The sequence below is a fragment of the Trachemys scripta genome, chromosome 1 (genome assembly GCF_013100865.1).
Source record: "Trachemys scripta elegans isolate TJP31775 chromosome 1, CAS_Tse_1.0, whole genome shotgun sequence".
NCBI lineage: Eukaryota > Metazoa > Chordata > Testudines > Emydidae > Trachemys > Trachemys scripta.
In genome coordinates this window covers 158,541,707-158,557,709 of record NC_048298.1, presented here as the reverse complement: position 1 = coordinate 158,557,709, position 16,003 = coordinate 158,541,707, and the positions used below count along the sequence as shown (strand labels likewise).

Sequence of the window (16,003 nt, the reverse complement as noted above, 5' to 3'; positions counted from 1 at the left end):
CTCTGAAGGGTGCTAACAACTCACCAGACCTTACCCTGCAAGAATCAGATGCTTCCATTTAATGTCTGATACAAATAAAATTACACAGATACTTTATATTGTCTACCTCTAAAAACTGTATGAGTTGCTCCGTTTCATATCTATATCCTGCTAGCTAGACTGGTTTTCATCCAGGATGCTTAGACCACCATAGGCTGTTTTTAAACAGTTGTCAAACACCTTTTTAACCTTATGTTTTTCATACACATCAGTCACCGGCTTCCCCTCCCCTCTCCACCCAAGCCACAGATGCAAAAGGACATGTGCAGACTATAATATTATTAGTGCTCTTTGAGGAAATACCAGGCGCAGATTAGCCCTTCTTTGAGGAGAATCTATACCTGTTTACTGCTCCTTGGTTTTCCTCCTCCTTGGGAAGAACAGGGCTTTGGAAACGAAACTTCCAGGTCCACAGCGTGAGTCTCTGCCAGCCGAGAGTGTACACAAGAAAATTAACTGCTGCTCCACGGTCTCGCAGGAGGACCTCGAAGGCCGACAGGACTGTCCCTACGGAGCTGGAACAACAGATCTCCCCCGCTTCCCCCTCCCTCCGCGCCTTCCTCTGGGCTCCAGGCTGTGAGAAATGTAAGTTTTCCAGCTGTGTGGGCTGCTGCTCTGTGGCTGGGAGAAGGAGAGAGAGAGCTGTCTGCATTGCTGTCTGCAGAGTGAGTCTAGTGAGGGTCCCAATGCCCCCACCAGCTGGGCAGCTGAGAGCCTGTGCCCCATTAAAAACCCCCCTGCCAGCCCTCCCAGCCAGAAGCAGTGCTAGCAGGCCAGGGAACCAGTGGCGGATTTAGAGTTAGTGGGGTTCTGTGCTCAGCTTCATTTTGGGGGCCCCTCCTTGGGACCCAGCTAAGAAAAAGAACAGTCTCTCTTATCTCCCCCCACCCCCGTTTTTCTTTCTTTTTTTCCCTTCATTCTCCTCCTATAAGTAATAGGAAGTAAATGAAAATAAAGTGAGGTACCTTGATTGTTTTTGTAGTCTAACTTATTTTTCCACAGATCACTTGAAAATCGCTGAGGGTCTCGGCGGACCACTTAACGATCTTTCCAAATATTGTTTGTACCATTAACTAACTATTGGATAAGAGCGCTTTATAAAAAAAAAATGTAAAAAAATGTTGGGGTGCGGGGTCTGACCAGGACTTAGGGTGTAGGAGGGGGCTTAGGGCTGAGGGTGCAGGGTCTGGCTGGGGTTTAGGGTACGCGAGAGGGCTCAGGGCTGGGGGTGCAGAGTCTGGGAGGGAGTTAGGATGCAGGAGGGGCTCAGGGTTGGGGTGTGGAGCGCTTACCTGGGGCAGCTCCCGTTTGGTGTAAGGGGTGCAGGTGGGAATGTGGGAAGGGTGTGCAGGAGCTCCCGTTTGGTGCTCAGGGTGGGGATGTGTGTGTGCATGCAGGAGTCAGGGCATGGGGTGTAGGGGGGCTGTGTGTGGGGGGGGGTGCAGGAGTCAGGGAGGACAGGGGGCTGAGGGTGTGTGAAGGGGGTGCAGGAGTCAGGGCAGGGGGTGTGGACTGGGATTGTGGGGGTGCTCCCTGCTCCACCCCAGCCCCCTGCCCTGAGAGGCTCACAGCAGGGGGGGTATGTGTAGGGGGAGTGCAGGGGCCCTGCCTTTGCTCTGTCCTACCCCGATTCCACCCTCTTTCTCAAGGCTCCACCCCCGCCTCTTCTCCACCTCCTCCCCTGAGTGCGCTGGGGCCCTGCTCCTCCCCCTCCCTCCTGGAGCAAGTTAAGTGCCGGCAAACAGCTGTTCGGTCGTGGGGGCAGCACTGGGAGGGAGCGGGAGGGGCAGGAATACGTAACACTCGGGGGATGAGGCGAGGGAGTGGGGAGCTTGGATGCCGGTGGGGGCAGAGCCTGCAGCAGGAGCCGGCAGGACCAAGCTTCTGCCCCCGCAGCTGCCTGGCCCTGGGTCCCCCGTCGTTGAGGGGCCCCATGCCAGGGCACCCTGTGTTTTACTGTAAATCCGCCTCTGCGGGGAACAGAGGTGCACTCAAAGCACTCCATGTGAGTAAATAACTCCTCCTTACCCAGCTGACAGGATGAGAGCAGTTTCTGGCTCGCCTTTGTGGAGAGAAGAAACCTGAGGACTGCTGATCTCCTTAAGTCTCTCTCACAAAGCTGATCAGTTTTACTTTCAGTGTAACAGTCAGTGTTTCCTTTATACATTTCAGTTGCTCCTGATGGAAATCAGAGGAAGTTATTGTACATATCTCTGCTGTTGGAGAATAACTTTTCAATCAGAAAATAAACATGTTTTCTTTCTTGATCTAGTCAATGTACCCTTGGCCTGGGCCTTTTTAAAAAACAAACACATAATTCCTGGAGTGCTCTTCATCCTACCAGGTTGTTACAACCTTAGAACAGGTCTCTTTACTAACGTCCTTAATATTTGAGACTAACAAATGTATTTGGGCATAAGCTTTCGTGGACTAAAACCCACTTCATCAGCTGCATGGAGTGGAAAATTCAGTAGGCAGGTATATACACACAGTACATGAAAAGATGGGAGTTGCCTTACCAAGTGGGGGGTCAGTGCTAACAAGACAATTCAATTAAAGTGGAGGTGGGATATTCTCAACAGTAGAATACCAAGCTAGGAGAAATCGCTTTTGTACTGGTAATGAGGCCAATGTGATCAGGGTGGCCCATTTCAAACAGTTGACAAGAAGGTGTGAGTAACAGTAGGGGGAAATTAGTTTTTGTAGTGACCCAACACACTTTTCCTCCCTTCCAGTTTCCAGAGGCTAAAACAGGCTTTTAGATTAGTCATTTGTAAATACAAGTTCCATTTTTAAATTAATTTTTATCTTTTGAATCTTTATACCTTTAGTACCTTGAACTGGAGCGTGTTTTCATTTGTGCTGAAGAAATATCAAATGCACTATATAAATAGATTATAATGTTTAAGACTTCATTTCTAATTACCGAGTAACTTAATAGGAAAAGAAAACACATTGCCATAGGAAAAAAAAAAACATTTTTATCTACTGGAAATACACCTTCAGGTGTCTTAGAGATGATAGGAAACCCATGTTGGCCAATTTATTGTAATATTTTCTTTCCAATTATTACTTTAAAAGCATTTGGTCTTTCCTTTTTTTAAAGCTAGTGCGAAAACAAATTCCTTCTCTAGTTTGTTAGTTAGTCCATGTTTTAGAAGAACGTCTGAGGGGGAACTCAACTACTTTAAGACTTCGTAACTTTTTAATGGATTATACAAATTAAGATGGCCTATACTTGCTTGCTTATATTTTCCAAAATATAATTGTGATGCATGGCTAGAAAGGGTTACACATCCTGCAAAATAAATAACCTCAAAAGACATGTGGGGAGATAATGTTTGTGTATTTACATATGTATGAGTAGGTTCAACAATGTAATCAACAGTCCCTGTCTATTCTGTATTCTGATCATTCAGAGGTCCAAATCATTTAAATGAATTGTAGACACAGGACATCTTGGTATTCATCTCTCTTTGAAATGTACTCTGAATGGTGGTGGAACAAGCAAATGGCCTTCTGTTAATTCGTATAACTAAGTACCAGTGATGGACCTCCTTCAAAGTCATCCTAATTACCTTTTGTTCCCTGAGGAAATCCCAACTTGTCAAAGATGACATGAAATTGTATAAAAAATCCTTGGGTCCTGATTCTGTCATCTCAGATCTGCTTAGACTTCATCAGGGGAAGTTTGAGTCGCAAGCCTGAGGTCCCAGTTATGCTGGTGCGCCCTGAATATGAGATTTGGACATTGGACTGTGACCTATGAACTGAATTCTAAAGGAACTTTTTGCAACTACAAAGCTCAGCATCTCTGTTATGAATCTGAACCTCAATGAATTGAACTCATGTCTGTGTGTATAATGATCTTCTAACCATAGTCTCTCTTTTGTTTTTAAACTAAACTAAAATTTATTAAATAAGAATTGGCTGTAGCATGTATTTGGGTAAGATCTGAAACATTCATAAACCTGGGAGGTAATGTGTCCGATCCTTTGGGATTGGTAGAACCTATTCTTTTATGTGATGAAATAAGATTTACAGAAATTTTCATCATATTTGACGTGGGTACCTAGATGGAGGCCTAAGACTGGATCACTTTAAGGAAACAGTATTATTTGGACTTCCGAGTAACCAATAAAGTAATAAAGAAGCTGTTTTATGCTGGCTTGGTACATCTAAGCATTGGAATATCCACCAGCTTTATGGGGATTGTCTGCCCCAGTCTTTGCAGTTCACCCTAATTGAGTGACCACAGCTGGCTCCCCATTGGGACCCTGGTCACAGTAATACTTTTTTATTTTAATTTATATGTGGGTGTTTGAAAGTGATTGGTGTGATTTGGGAAGGACAATGATAGTGAGCAAATATTCTGCATGAATTTTATTTACCAGTAAAAGTTATTAGTTCTTGCATTAAGGCTCAAACTGATATAGGAAATTAAATGCAAAGTAATGTATATTGGAAAATATAATCCCAGCTATACATACAAAATGATGGGGTCTAAATTAACTGTTATCACTTAAGAAAGAGATCTTGGAGTCACTGTGGATAGTTCTCTGAAAACATCTGCTTAATGTGAAGCAGCAGTCAAAAAGCTGACAGAACGTTAGGAACCATTAGGAAAGGGATAGATAAGACAGAAAATCATAATGCCGCTATATAAATCCATGGTACGCCCACATCTTGAATACTGTGTGTAGATCTGGCCACCCCAACTAAAAAAAATAATAATATTGGAATTGGAAAAGGTACAGAGATGGGCAACAAGAATGATTAAGGGTATGGAACAGCTTCCATATGAGGAGAGATTAAAAAGACAGACTGTTCAGCTTGGAGAGGTGACTAAGGGGGGATTTGATCGAAGTCTATCAAATATTGGCTGGCATGGAGAAAGTGAATAAGGAAATGTTATTTACTTCTTCACATAACACAATAACTAGGGGAAGAAATTAATAGGTAGCAGGTCTAAAACAAACAAAAGGAAGTACTTCTTCACAGTGGAACTCATTGCCAGGGGATGTTGTGAAGAACAAAACTATAATAGCATTAAAAAAGAACTAGATAAGTTCACAGAGGATAGGTTCATCAATGGCTATTAGCCAGGATGGGCAGGGATACAACCCAATGGTCTGAGTGTGACAGTGTCCCTACTAGCCTCTGTTTGCCAGAAGCTGGGAGTGGACAACAGGGAGGTGGATCACTTGATGATTACCTGTTCTGTTCAATCTCTCTGAAGCACTTGGCATTGGCTACGGTCAGAAGACAGGATACTGGGTTAGATGGACCTTTGATCTGAACCAGTATGGCTGTTCTTATGTTCCTTCAAGGCTTGGAATTGGGAATATCCTGCTGTATTATCTCCTGGTTGTTCTAAAATTTACATATAAAATTAAAATATGGCTTTAACTGGTGTTTGTATATATATATTTTTTTTCTTTATAGAAGAATTAGATACAGTGCTTCTGTCAGCTAATTTCTAAGTTATATGCCAAAAAACCTAGAGTTTTCAGGTGCCTAAGTAGCTTCTGGAATCACAGTTAAAGTTGCCCCCCCCCCTCCCAAAAAATCTGAAATGTCCCCTGAGGTCCTGGAATATTAGAGAAATGATCTCTGGGCTGTATCAGTGCAGAACATGATCTGTTGTGAAGATGACAGGGAAGACTCAGGCAGTCTGGAAGGGCAGTTGCCCAGAAAGTTGGGAGCTGACAGGTTGGTGAGCCACTTGCCAGGGATCATGGGAAGTTGTGAGCAAGTCAGGGGAGGAAGCTGCTTGGGAAGCCCTGGGAACAACCTGAAAAGGCCCATTCCAGTTCTCCCTTGTATATATATATATATATATATATATATATATATATATTTAAACCTTTTGTCCAATTTGGGGCAAACTATTTTTTTCAAAATGGTGAAATTTTTCACAGGAGGGAAATTCTGCTGGCCAGCTCTTGAATTTACATTTTGCTATTAAGCTAACCCCTTTAAATTGGAATTTGGTCTCAGAGAGAGAACAAAGGGAGATGATCAGAGAGATGAAGATTTACAGATCCTGAAGTGACTCAGCTGGGCTTATGGGGAAAAGATAGTGGCCTACAGAGCCAACAGAAATCCATGGGAAATTAATATTTTATATTCTCATCTCAAAACCCATCAATACTTTGAATGCAGCCTACACAGATTTCCTGTCGGACCACAGAAAGTGAGGAGAGCAAATCAACTATAAACCAAATAACTGAAATGCTGCTAGCTAAAAGGAGCGATTGACTGTGGCTGACAAAGGTAAAGCATTTGAGACACTAATTTCTTTTCAAGCGCTGTCCTGTTCTCGGCATTGCTCTTTACAAAAGATGTGGACAAACTGAAGAAAGTCCAGAGGAGAGCAACACAAAAAATGATTAAAGGTCTAGAAAACATGACCTGTGACTCAGTGGTGTAGCCAGGTGGAGGGAACAGGGGGAGCGATCAAAAAAAGGCACCACCCGTTGCGACGCTTTTACTCACCTGGTGGCACTTTTACTCACCCAGCAGCACTCCAGGTCTTCGGCGGCCACTCACTCTGGGTGTCTTCGGCGGCACTGAAGGACCCGCCGCCGAAGTGCCGCTGAAGACCCGGAGCGCCGCCGGGTGAGTAAAAGTGCCGCAGCAGGTGGCACCTTTTTTTTTTTTTTGATCGCTCCCCCTGTTCCCTCTGGATGAGTAAAAATTAAAAAGGCATCAAGAAATTGACAAGGTGCCACTTGTGCTCAGTGGGGGAGTGGCCGCTGCTCTGCTCCCCCCCCAGCTACGCTACTGCTATGACTAGCAAAAATTGAAAGAAAAATTGATTTGTTTAGTCTGGAGAAGAGAAGACTGATGGGGGACATGATACAGTCTTCAAGTACGTAAAAGGTTGTCGTAAAGAGGAGAGTAATAAATTGTTCACCTTATCCATTAAGGACAGAAAAAGAAGTAATGGGCTTAAATTTGAGCTAGGTAGATTTAGGGTGGACATTAGGAAAACTTCCTAACTGTAAGGATAGTTAAGCACTGGAACATATTATCTATTGAGGTTGTGGAATCTCTGTCATTTGAGATTTTTAGGAAGAGGTTAGACAAACGCCTGTCAGGGATGGTCTAGATCAGGGGTTGGCAACCTTTCAGAAGTGGTGTGCAGAGTCTTCATTTATTCACTCTAATTTAAGGTTTTGCGTGCCAGTAATATGGTTTTAGAAGGTCTCTTTCTAGAAGTCTATAATATATAACTCAGGGGTTGGCAATGTTCGGCACGCAGCTCGCCAGGGTAAGCACCCTAGCGGGCCGGGCCAGTTTATTTACCTGCTGACGTGGCAGGTTCGGCCATCGCCCCCACTGGCCGCGGTTCGCCATCCCGATCCAATGGGGGCGTCGGGAAGCGGCGCGGGCCGAGGGATGTGCTGGCCGCGGCTTCCCACCGCCCCTATTGGCCAGGGATGGCGAACCACGGCCGGTGGGGGTCGCGATCGGCCGAACCTGCCACGTCAGCAGGTAAATAAACTGGCCCGGCCCGCTAGGGTGCTTACCCTGGCGAGCTGCGTGTCGAACGTTGCCGACCCCGATATAACTAAACTATTGTTGTATGTAAAGTCAATAAGGTTTTTAATATGTTTAAGAAATTTGATTTAAAATTAAATTAAAATGCAGATCTTATCAGTTTAGTGTGATCCTTTCCCTTGATTTTCCTTGCTGAGTTTTGCAATATCTGACACATATTTGGATATTTTAAGCTGCACACAGGCTTCTGAATGATCAGTTGTTAACCGGCTCTGAGAGGGACAGAGGACAGATTTAATGTGTGAAGATACCTGTTCACACAGGTATGTGGATCCAATTGCTGAAACCATTGCAAACACAATTTTCTTCGAACACTTAAATTTCACTGGCAGTGATGTCCAATAGGTCAGAATAGAGGCCCCATGATCTCTCTCGTGCACTCCGCAGATCTCCAAACTTTGATGCCCATAATTCTGAGCTTTTTAACTGAATGAGCTGCATTTCAAAATCTTCAACACCCAGCCACAGAAATACAGACAAATCCAAGTCGCTTTCGTTGAACTTTTCAGGTTTAATTAGAAAAGAAAGCATTGGGCCAAGTCACTGGAAATCTTGAAATCTGTCAGAAAATTCTGATTCCAGTTCTTGCATGTACATTCTAATCTCAACGTCAAACACAGTGTGCTGTTCCACGTGGCGTGATAGTGATGTAAGCAGCAAGTCAGGACTTAAAATATCCCAGTACAGTGGTGCTGGAACAATTTTTAAGCTCAGCACCCCCTCTTGCCCCTGTCTGCACCCCCTCACTGCCCACGCTGGGGCCAGTGGGCCACAGCTGGGGGCAGCTGCAGAGGCCCAGGCCGGCAGCCGGGACCCCAGGCTGGCAGCAGAGTCCTCAGACCGGTGGCCAGGACCCAGGGCCGGTAGCGGTCTGAGCGGGGCCGGTGTACAGAACCCCTGCTGGCAGGGGGCCGGTACCCCAGGCCATCAGAGAAGCCCCCAGGACCGGTGGCCAGGACCCAGGCAGTGTTAGTGCCACTGAAAATAAGCTCGCGTGCCACCTTTGGCACACATGTCTAGATAATACTTAGTCCTGCCTCAGTGCTGAGGACTGTACTAGATCAGTGGCTCTCAACCTGTCCAGACTACTGTACCCCTTTCAGGAGTCTGATTTGTCTTGCATACCCCAAGTTTCACCTCACTTCAAAACTACTTGCTTATAAAATCAGACATAAAAATACAGAAGTGTCACTGCAAACTATTTCCAAAAAAAAAAATGTTTACTTTCTCATTGTTACCATATAATTATAAAATAAATCTATGGGAATATAAATATTGTACTTACATTTCTCTGTCCTCTGGTGTCAGTGCCTTGTCGTGGCGGGACAGCTTGCGTGTTCTAATGATCCCCGGAGTTTGTGTCGGTGGGGGCTTTTTGCTCCTGGTAGGTTCAACCGTGCCAGATTGGTCTGTGGGGGAGGGGCCAGACAAAGCAGACACCCTGGCAGAACCCATCCCTACCCATATGCAAAGTACGCAGCTGCGTAGGGCACCAGGAAATTTGAGGCACAAAAATTTCTGGGTGCCCAGCGTAGCTGCATATTGCTCCAGCCCCTAACCCCGCATCTTCCCCATGGCCCCCACCCCTGCTCTCCCCCCCCCCCCCTTCTCCCGCCCCCGGCCCCCCCCCGCCCCCCCCCCCCCCCCACTCTCCTGAGGACTGTAGCAGGGCCAGGCCTGCACTCACCGGCGCTGAGAAGTGCAGCAACCTGGCCCCAGCCACGCCGCTGGTGAGTGCTGGGGGTCGGTTTCCCCCCATCCTCCCAAGCCAGCCCCACCCCATCCCTGCGCAGAGGCCTGGGGCCAGCCCCTGCCCTCCCCACGGAGGTCTGCGTAGGGCCCCAGAATAGCTGGGGATGCCTTGCACCCTGGTTCTCCAGGTTGGGGGTTAGGCATGGGGCTAACAACCCTGTCCCATAAAAAACAACATATTTTACGGAAACAGCAACAGAGAAATCGACCATTACTGTGTATGATGGCCATCAGGAGTCAATGACTCGTATGACTGCCAGTGGTGAAAGCCGAAAGGAAGCCACTGGCATGAAGACTAAAGTGCTCAACACCAAGACAAAAACCAAACTTGTTTTTTGGAACATACGGACAATGTACAAAACAGGAAAGCTAGCTCAGGTCACAGCAGAGATGAGACGCTACAGCTTACACGTCCTGGGTGTCAGCGAGACTAGATGGATGGGATCAGGAAGATTAACAACAGCCTCTGGAGAAACGTTGTTGTTTTCTGGACGTGATGATGGACAACACCATGAGGATGTTGCCATCCTTTTGAAGAAGGGAGTGGAGCATTCCCTGCTTGAATGGAAATCCATCAGCAGCAGACTTATGAGAGCCCGACTGAAAGGGAAACATCATAATATCACCCTGATTCAGTGCTATGCTCCGACAAATAGTGATGAAGTAGTAAAGGACAAATTCTACCTTACACTACAGGCAGAGTTAGAGAGAGAGTACCATGCCACAACCTAACTATCGTCATGGGCGACCTGAATGCCAAGGTCATTAAGGGCAACACAAACAACGACAGAGCAATAGGAAGACATTGGTGTGGCACCATGAATGAAAACAGAGAGAGGCTTGTTGATTTCTGTAATATGAATGACCTAGTCATTGATGGAACCCTACTGGAACATCATGAAATTCACAAGCTGACATGGTGTTCTCTAAATGGCAGAGCTAAGAACCAGATTTACCATATCATGATCAATGGCAAATGGCGACGCTCACTGACAGATGTGAAAGTGAGAAGGGGTGCAGATGGTGGAAGTGACTACCACCTTATGACAGCCTCCATCAAGCTAAAACAGAAGTGTGAGTTCACCAAACAAGGGACATATATGTTATGATATTGACAAGCTAAAGTCCCTTGAAATACAGAAAGCCTTTGTTTTGCAGTTAAAGAACGGGTTTCAAGCACTTGCAGACCTTGATGAAGAGGAGCGGAATGCAGATGAGGAGATCAACAAGAAGTGGGACAACGTAACAGCAATTTACAAACAGAGCAGTGAAGCCTGTGTAGGCTACAGGCAGAAAAGGAAGGAAGAAGTGGATTACACCCAACACCTGGAACACCATAGAAACCAGACGAGCCCAGAAGAAAAAAGTTTTAGACACAAAATCCCAGAAGCTAAAGGACAAATACCACAAGCAGTGTAGCAAGTCACACCAGGAGGTCAAATGCCTTGTGAGAGTGGACAAACAGCATTATATTGATAATCTGGCATCACAAGCAGAGGATGCAGCTGCTTATGGTGAACAAGGAACCGTCTACAAAATGACACGGCTTATCAGTGGTAAATGGCAGACATCAACAAACACTGTCATCAGGAACAAACAAGGACTCCTACTAACAACCGAAAAAGAACAAGAAATGTGCTGGACAGACCATTTCAAAAATTGTTGAACAGGGAGCCACCTAAAGAGGAAGCAAACATCCAGGAGGCATAAGATCTTGATATCAACACAGACACCCCAACTAAGGAAGAGATCATTCAAACCATCAAATCCTTAAAAAATGGGAAAGCTCCTGGCAAGGATAACTTGAATGCAGAATTGTTCAAGGGAAATCCTAAATTAGCAGCATCTATCCTGGCCCCTCTATTTACGGCAGTCTGGGAAAGGGAAAAAGTGCCAGACGAGTGGACCAATGGGGTTATAGTCAGGATGCCAAAGAAAGGAACTCTCAGTGATTGTAATAACTGATGTGGTATCACACTTTTATCTGTGCCAAGCAAAGTATGGTGTAAGATCATAGTAAGAGGCATATATAGCGTTCTCATAAAAGAGCAAGCTGGTTTTCGGAAAGGGCATGGATGCACAGACCAGATCTTCACTCTACGAAACATAATAGAACAGGACTTAGAGTGGCAACGGAAACGCTACATAAATTTCATAGACTTTGAGAAGGCTTTTGATAGCATTCAGAGGACCAGCATATGGCGCATGCTGCAGGAATATGGAATTCCTTTCCGTATAATCAACATCATCAAAAGATTCCATTTCAACTTTACAAGCAGTGTCGATCACAGTGAACTCAGTTTTGAAGTCAAAACAGGAGTACGTCAGGGGTGTGTCATGTCTGCAATCCTCTTCAACATTGCCTTCGACTGGGTAATACAGTATACAACAGAAGACATGCCAAGAGGCATTAAATGGACACTCTTCTCATCCCTGGACTTTGCAGATGATGTCGCTTTCCTATCACATATCCAAGTGTAACAAATACAAGAAAAAACCAACTCGACTCAACGCATTCAGACAGCAAACTGGACTGAAAATCAACCACAATAAGACTGATATCATGACCTTTAATATTGCCTCACCAGCACCAGTATGGATAGAGGATTATGTTCTCACCAATGTAGAAACATTCACATACTTGGGCAGCACCATCAGCCAGGATGGTGGAACAAGCCAGGACATCCGGAACAAAATCAATAAAGCCAGGAACACCTTCAGGAGCTTAAATACAGTCTGGAAATCATCAAAATACGACACCAAAATCAAACTCAAGATTTATCAGAACTGTGTACTTTCAACACTACTTTATAGATCTAGAATGCTGCGGAATGAGAAAGTATGACATGTCCAAACTGTCTTCATTCCATACGGAGGATTTTTCCAAAGCTGGTTGTATCTTTTGGCCCAGAACAATCTCAAACCAAGTTCTATTGACACAGTGCACCCAAGAGGATCTGAGCACCATCGTTGCCAGGAGGCATTGGAGATGGATCAATCATATGCTTTGGATGGATTCCATCACCAGAGTAGCAATAAGATGGACATCTAAAGGCAAGCCAAAACGAGGCTGCCCGAAAACAACATGGCGAAGAGCTGTGGAAACTGAGCTGAAAAACCTGGGGCACAGCTGGGGAACCATTGAAAGACTTGCCAGAAACAGACAGGAGTGGAGGAGCTTCGTCACTGCCCTAAATGCCAGAGGTGTAATAGGAACATGATGACGGCGACAAACATTTCAGTGTATAGTTTATATTGCTCTATATACAAGTCACTATGTGAAATTTTACTTTGTACTGACTTCATTAGTGCTTATGTAGCCTGTTGTAAAACTAGGAAAATATCTAGATGAGTTGATGTACCTCCTGGAAGATCTCTGTGTACCCCCGGGTATGAGTACCCTTGGTTGAGAACCAATGGACTAGATGACCTATTGAGGTCCTTCCATTCCTACGCTTCTATGATTTCATTCCACCTATCAGCCCCATGGGGGGAAATCTGCTCAGAAGTTTATACAACCTGGGATATATACACCAAGTGAGAGGAGTCCCTTCACGCTTAGGAGTATCCCTCCAGCAGCAGGGTGGATAAAAATCAAGGATTTAAAAAATAATAATAAAAAAAGTTTTTATTTAAATCAGATTTTTTTGATAAAATGCTTTTTGAGGAAAAAACCTATCTAAAGATAGATATCTGAGCTACAATGTATGTCATCATGGAATAGGGATTATAAATTCCAATTCTATAGTATGAGACAATATATTCATGTAATGTTTAAGAAAAGTTTTGTAAATGAGTTTCAATAGTTCATGGATTAGGGACCCAATTTTATGGTGTTTCAGGGGCTTCTGTATAGATTCTTAAGGTTAATCTTTCTAGCTACGCAATGGGACTCAGTGCTCAGTCTAGAAGATATCATCATAGATGCTTAGATTTGCGGTTCTCAAACTGTGGATTTGTGTGTCCAGAGATAATATGCTTGCTAATAGCAAAAATGTTTTTAAATAAATAAATAAATAATATATAGAGGTGAGAAATAACAGACCTCAACCCTATTGTCCCGCTGCAAATTTGTGTACACAGAGTCAATCCCTTACCTCTCTCTAAAAGTGCAAAGTTTCAAAAAGTTCAATGAATAGAAGATTGTTGGGGGTGGAATAGATCTGGCCAAAGAGAAAAAAGAAGTCTGGAGATAAATGTGAGAAGGGAGGGACAGGCAGTAGAAACAAAAGTGAAACTGTTTGAGCAGCATATTCCAGAAGTCTTGAGGTCTTTCTGAGTGTAACCTTCATTGATTTGAGATCTACCATACCATTCTCTCACTAAAAAGGAAAACCTATAATGGTAGCAGGCTGTAAAAGAGACCCAGTTTGGGAATAAGAACCATTCAAGAAATATATGTTTGCTGATGACGTTTTAAAGAAAGTCACACCAGTGAACTGGTGGACGTCACTTAAGCACTTAGATTCAACTGTTGAAGTGATAACCTCAATTTTAACAGCAGTAGCTTCTTCTGTTGGTGTAGAAAGAATATTTTCTTCCTTTGGACTAATTCATTCCAAATAGAGAAATTGTTTGGGACCTGAAAAAGCAGGAAAGCTTGTTTTTCTTTTCCAGATTATGAACAAACAGGAAAATGAAGGTGAAGACGACTGAGTTAGCTGCAGAAGCCAATATTTTAAGTTTCTCATGTTGACCTGGCTGACAGTCTTTTTTTTTATTAATATTTCATTTAACTATTTTAGTTAAACAATTTTAAAAAACTTGAATGTTTAACTAAATTCAAAAATTCATGTTTGTTTTGTTAAAATATTATATGTTTGCTGTTGAAGAAAAAAAATAGAATACATAACGTTGTTTTAGTTAACTAAAACAACTTAAATGTCTGTCTGGTGATGTTTTCCTCCTAATACAGCATGGCAAAAAAAAAAAATCCTCCAAATATTAATGATTAACCTGTTGAATTTTTTTTGAATTGGAGATAGTTCACCTCCCAATGACTTCCTAAATATCTGCTTCAATTACCTTTGGTAAATGAAATAACCAAATAATCATTCATTTTCTGATATAGCTGTAAAACTAATCTGAAAAGTTTTCAAAATAAATCACTTTAAAAAATGTATAGTGTGTACCTTCTAAAAATGAAACCTACATTTATCTCGGAGTTGTGAAGAATATGTATTAGGGTTATAACAACCAACAAGAATGCACTTTTACGTAGAAATCCATGATTAAATCGAGTCGTCCTGACTAGCAATTTAAATCAATTTGATTTAAATCAAATCCACCCTGTCCAGAAGGACTCCAGGAGCAGTTTTTGGCAAAGGAGACCCTGTCAGCAAGGTTGCACTAGAACATTTTCAACAAGTAGCAGAGGACCTGAAGGCAGCAGGAAGGCACAGGGTCTCCATGGGTGGGCAAACCCTGTTTCCCCAGCAAATTAATTTGGGGGAACTCCAATAAGGGAAACCGCACCAACCTTTGTTCCTCACCATGGCCTCTTACAATTTTTTCCGCATGAGAGGGTAGACTCTATGTCATTATCATCAACATAGGTAAGTTTTGTATCTAGTATAATGGTAAGTCACACCTACTTTAAGAACCTTGTCAAGTGAAGGTTGATTGGATTGGGTGGGGGAAGGGAAAGATAAACCAAGCAGACATGTATCTTGATCAAATTTCTATTTTATTTCCTTGCTGGGCCCCGATATATTCTTCATACATACTCAATATTTTCAAGTTTATTTACATATTCCCAATGTTCGATATTTTGACTAACTGGGATGAGTTTCTTAACGGGCACCATTGTCAACTATTTCGGTGACAGCCCACATCTAAAATGAGTATTTGTGTAAAGATTGTTTCAAATATTTATATCTTAGCTTACAGGTTCTTTGGGCCTTTTATACAGTGCCTAGCACAACATGGGTCTAGGACTCATTGGGACCTCCGAGGCATTACCACAATGTGAATTAATAGCAGTAATTTCTCATATAAGCTATTCACAGTAACGAAACTCTCAGGTGCCTGGTTTCTTCTATCAGAAGACACTGTACCATATGTTAGTTTACTCCTTGGGGCACAATGAGGTCCTGGTCCATGACTAGGTTTTCAGTAATATAAACAAACAAACAAATAAATAAAAATAATACAAGGCAGGTTTAAAACTTACTTTGTACAGAGATGCATATTTCTTTTTCCAACGTGTCATGAAGAAAGGAATGGATGAGGCCCTGTTATAATGCCTCATTTTCCCATTTCATCCCATGGACAGCAATGGATGATGCATTCAACCTTGTGTCACTGAAATGCACTTTCTCCTGAGTGGTTCCAGGATTTTGATTCCATATAACTTGCTGTAGGTAGCTATGCTGTGTATTAAAAGATCCTTTGACCTTCTGATAGATTACCTGTAAAAGAAAGCATATAGTTACATTTCAGGGTCACATCTTCACCTAGGTGTGACGTTACACTCCATATTATTCATAGAAATATGGTTATGATATGAATATGGCCTAAGATATATTTTATGCAAGATGGGTCTTGTAAGGTATCATTGGAAATGATATGATTTACTGAATGAGATTATCCAAATTGTATGCATGTATCATTGTTGTATCTAAAGTTAGGAATATTGACTATGTAA

At 43.3% G+C, this 16,003-nt stretch overlaps 1 protein-coding gene and 1 long non-coding RNA gene across 3 annotated transcripts in view; one reads left to right on the top strand and one right to left on the bottom strand.

The window, feature by feature from the left end:
* The window catches only part of LOC117888079 (OX-2 membrane glycoprotein-like), a 59,164-nt gene extending 43,402 nt beyond the window's left edge, over positions 1-15,762 (bottom strand). Inside the window, exons 1-5 of one of the 2 annotated variants that reach the window (XM_034791157.1) lie at positions 15,530-15,762; positions 13,790-13,939; positions 8,891-9,014; positions 2,068-2,217; positions 381-463 (exon numbers count right to left, since the gene is read on the bottom strand). In XM_034791157.1, the coding sequence (XP_034647048.1) occupies positions 381-463; positions 2,068-2,206 (222 nt within the window). In that variant the 5' untranslated portion in view covers positions 2,207-2,217; positions 8,891-9,014; positions 13,790-13,939; positions 15,530-15,762. Of the gene's footprint in view, positions 1-380; positions 464-2,067; positions 2,218-8,890; positions 9,145-13,789; positions 13,940-15,529 lie in introns of those variants that run through there. The other variant, XM_034791167.1, reaches the window with a different exon arrangement.
* On the top strand, positions 221-7,959 carry LOC117888112. The gene is made up of 3 exons (XR_004648270.1): positions 221-624; positions 6,205-6,315; positions 7,779-7,959. It is a non-coding gene; the product is annotated as an uncharacterized LOC117888112 (long non-coding RNA).
* Positions 15,763-16,003: the final 241 nt, after the last annotated feature.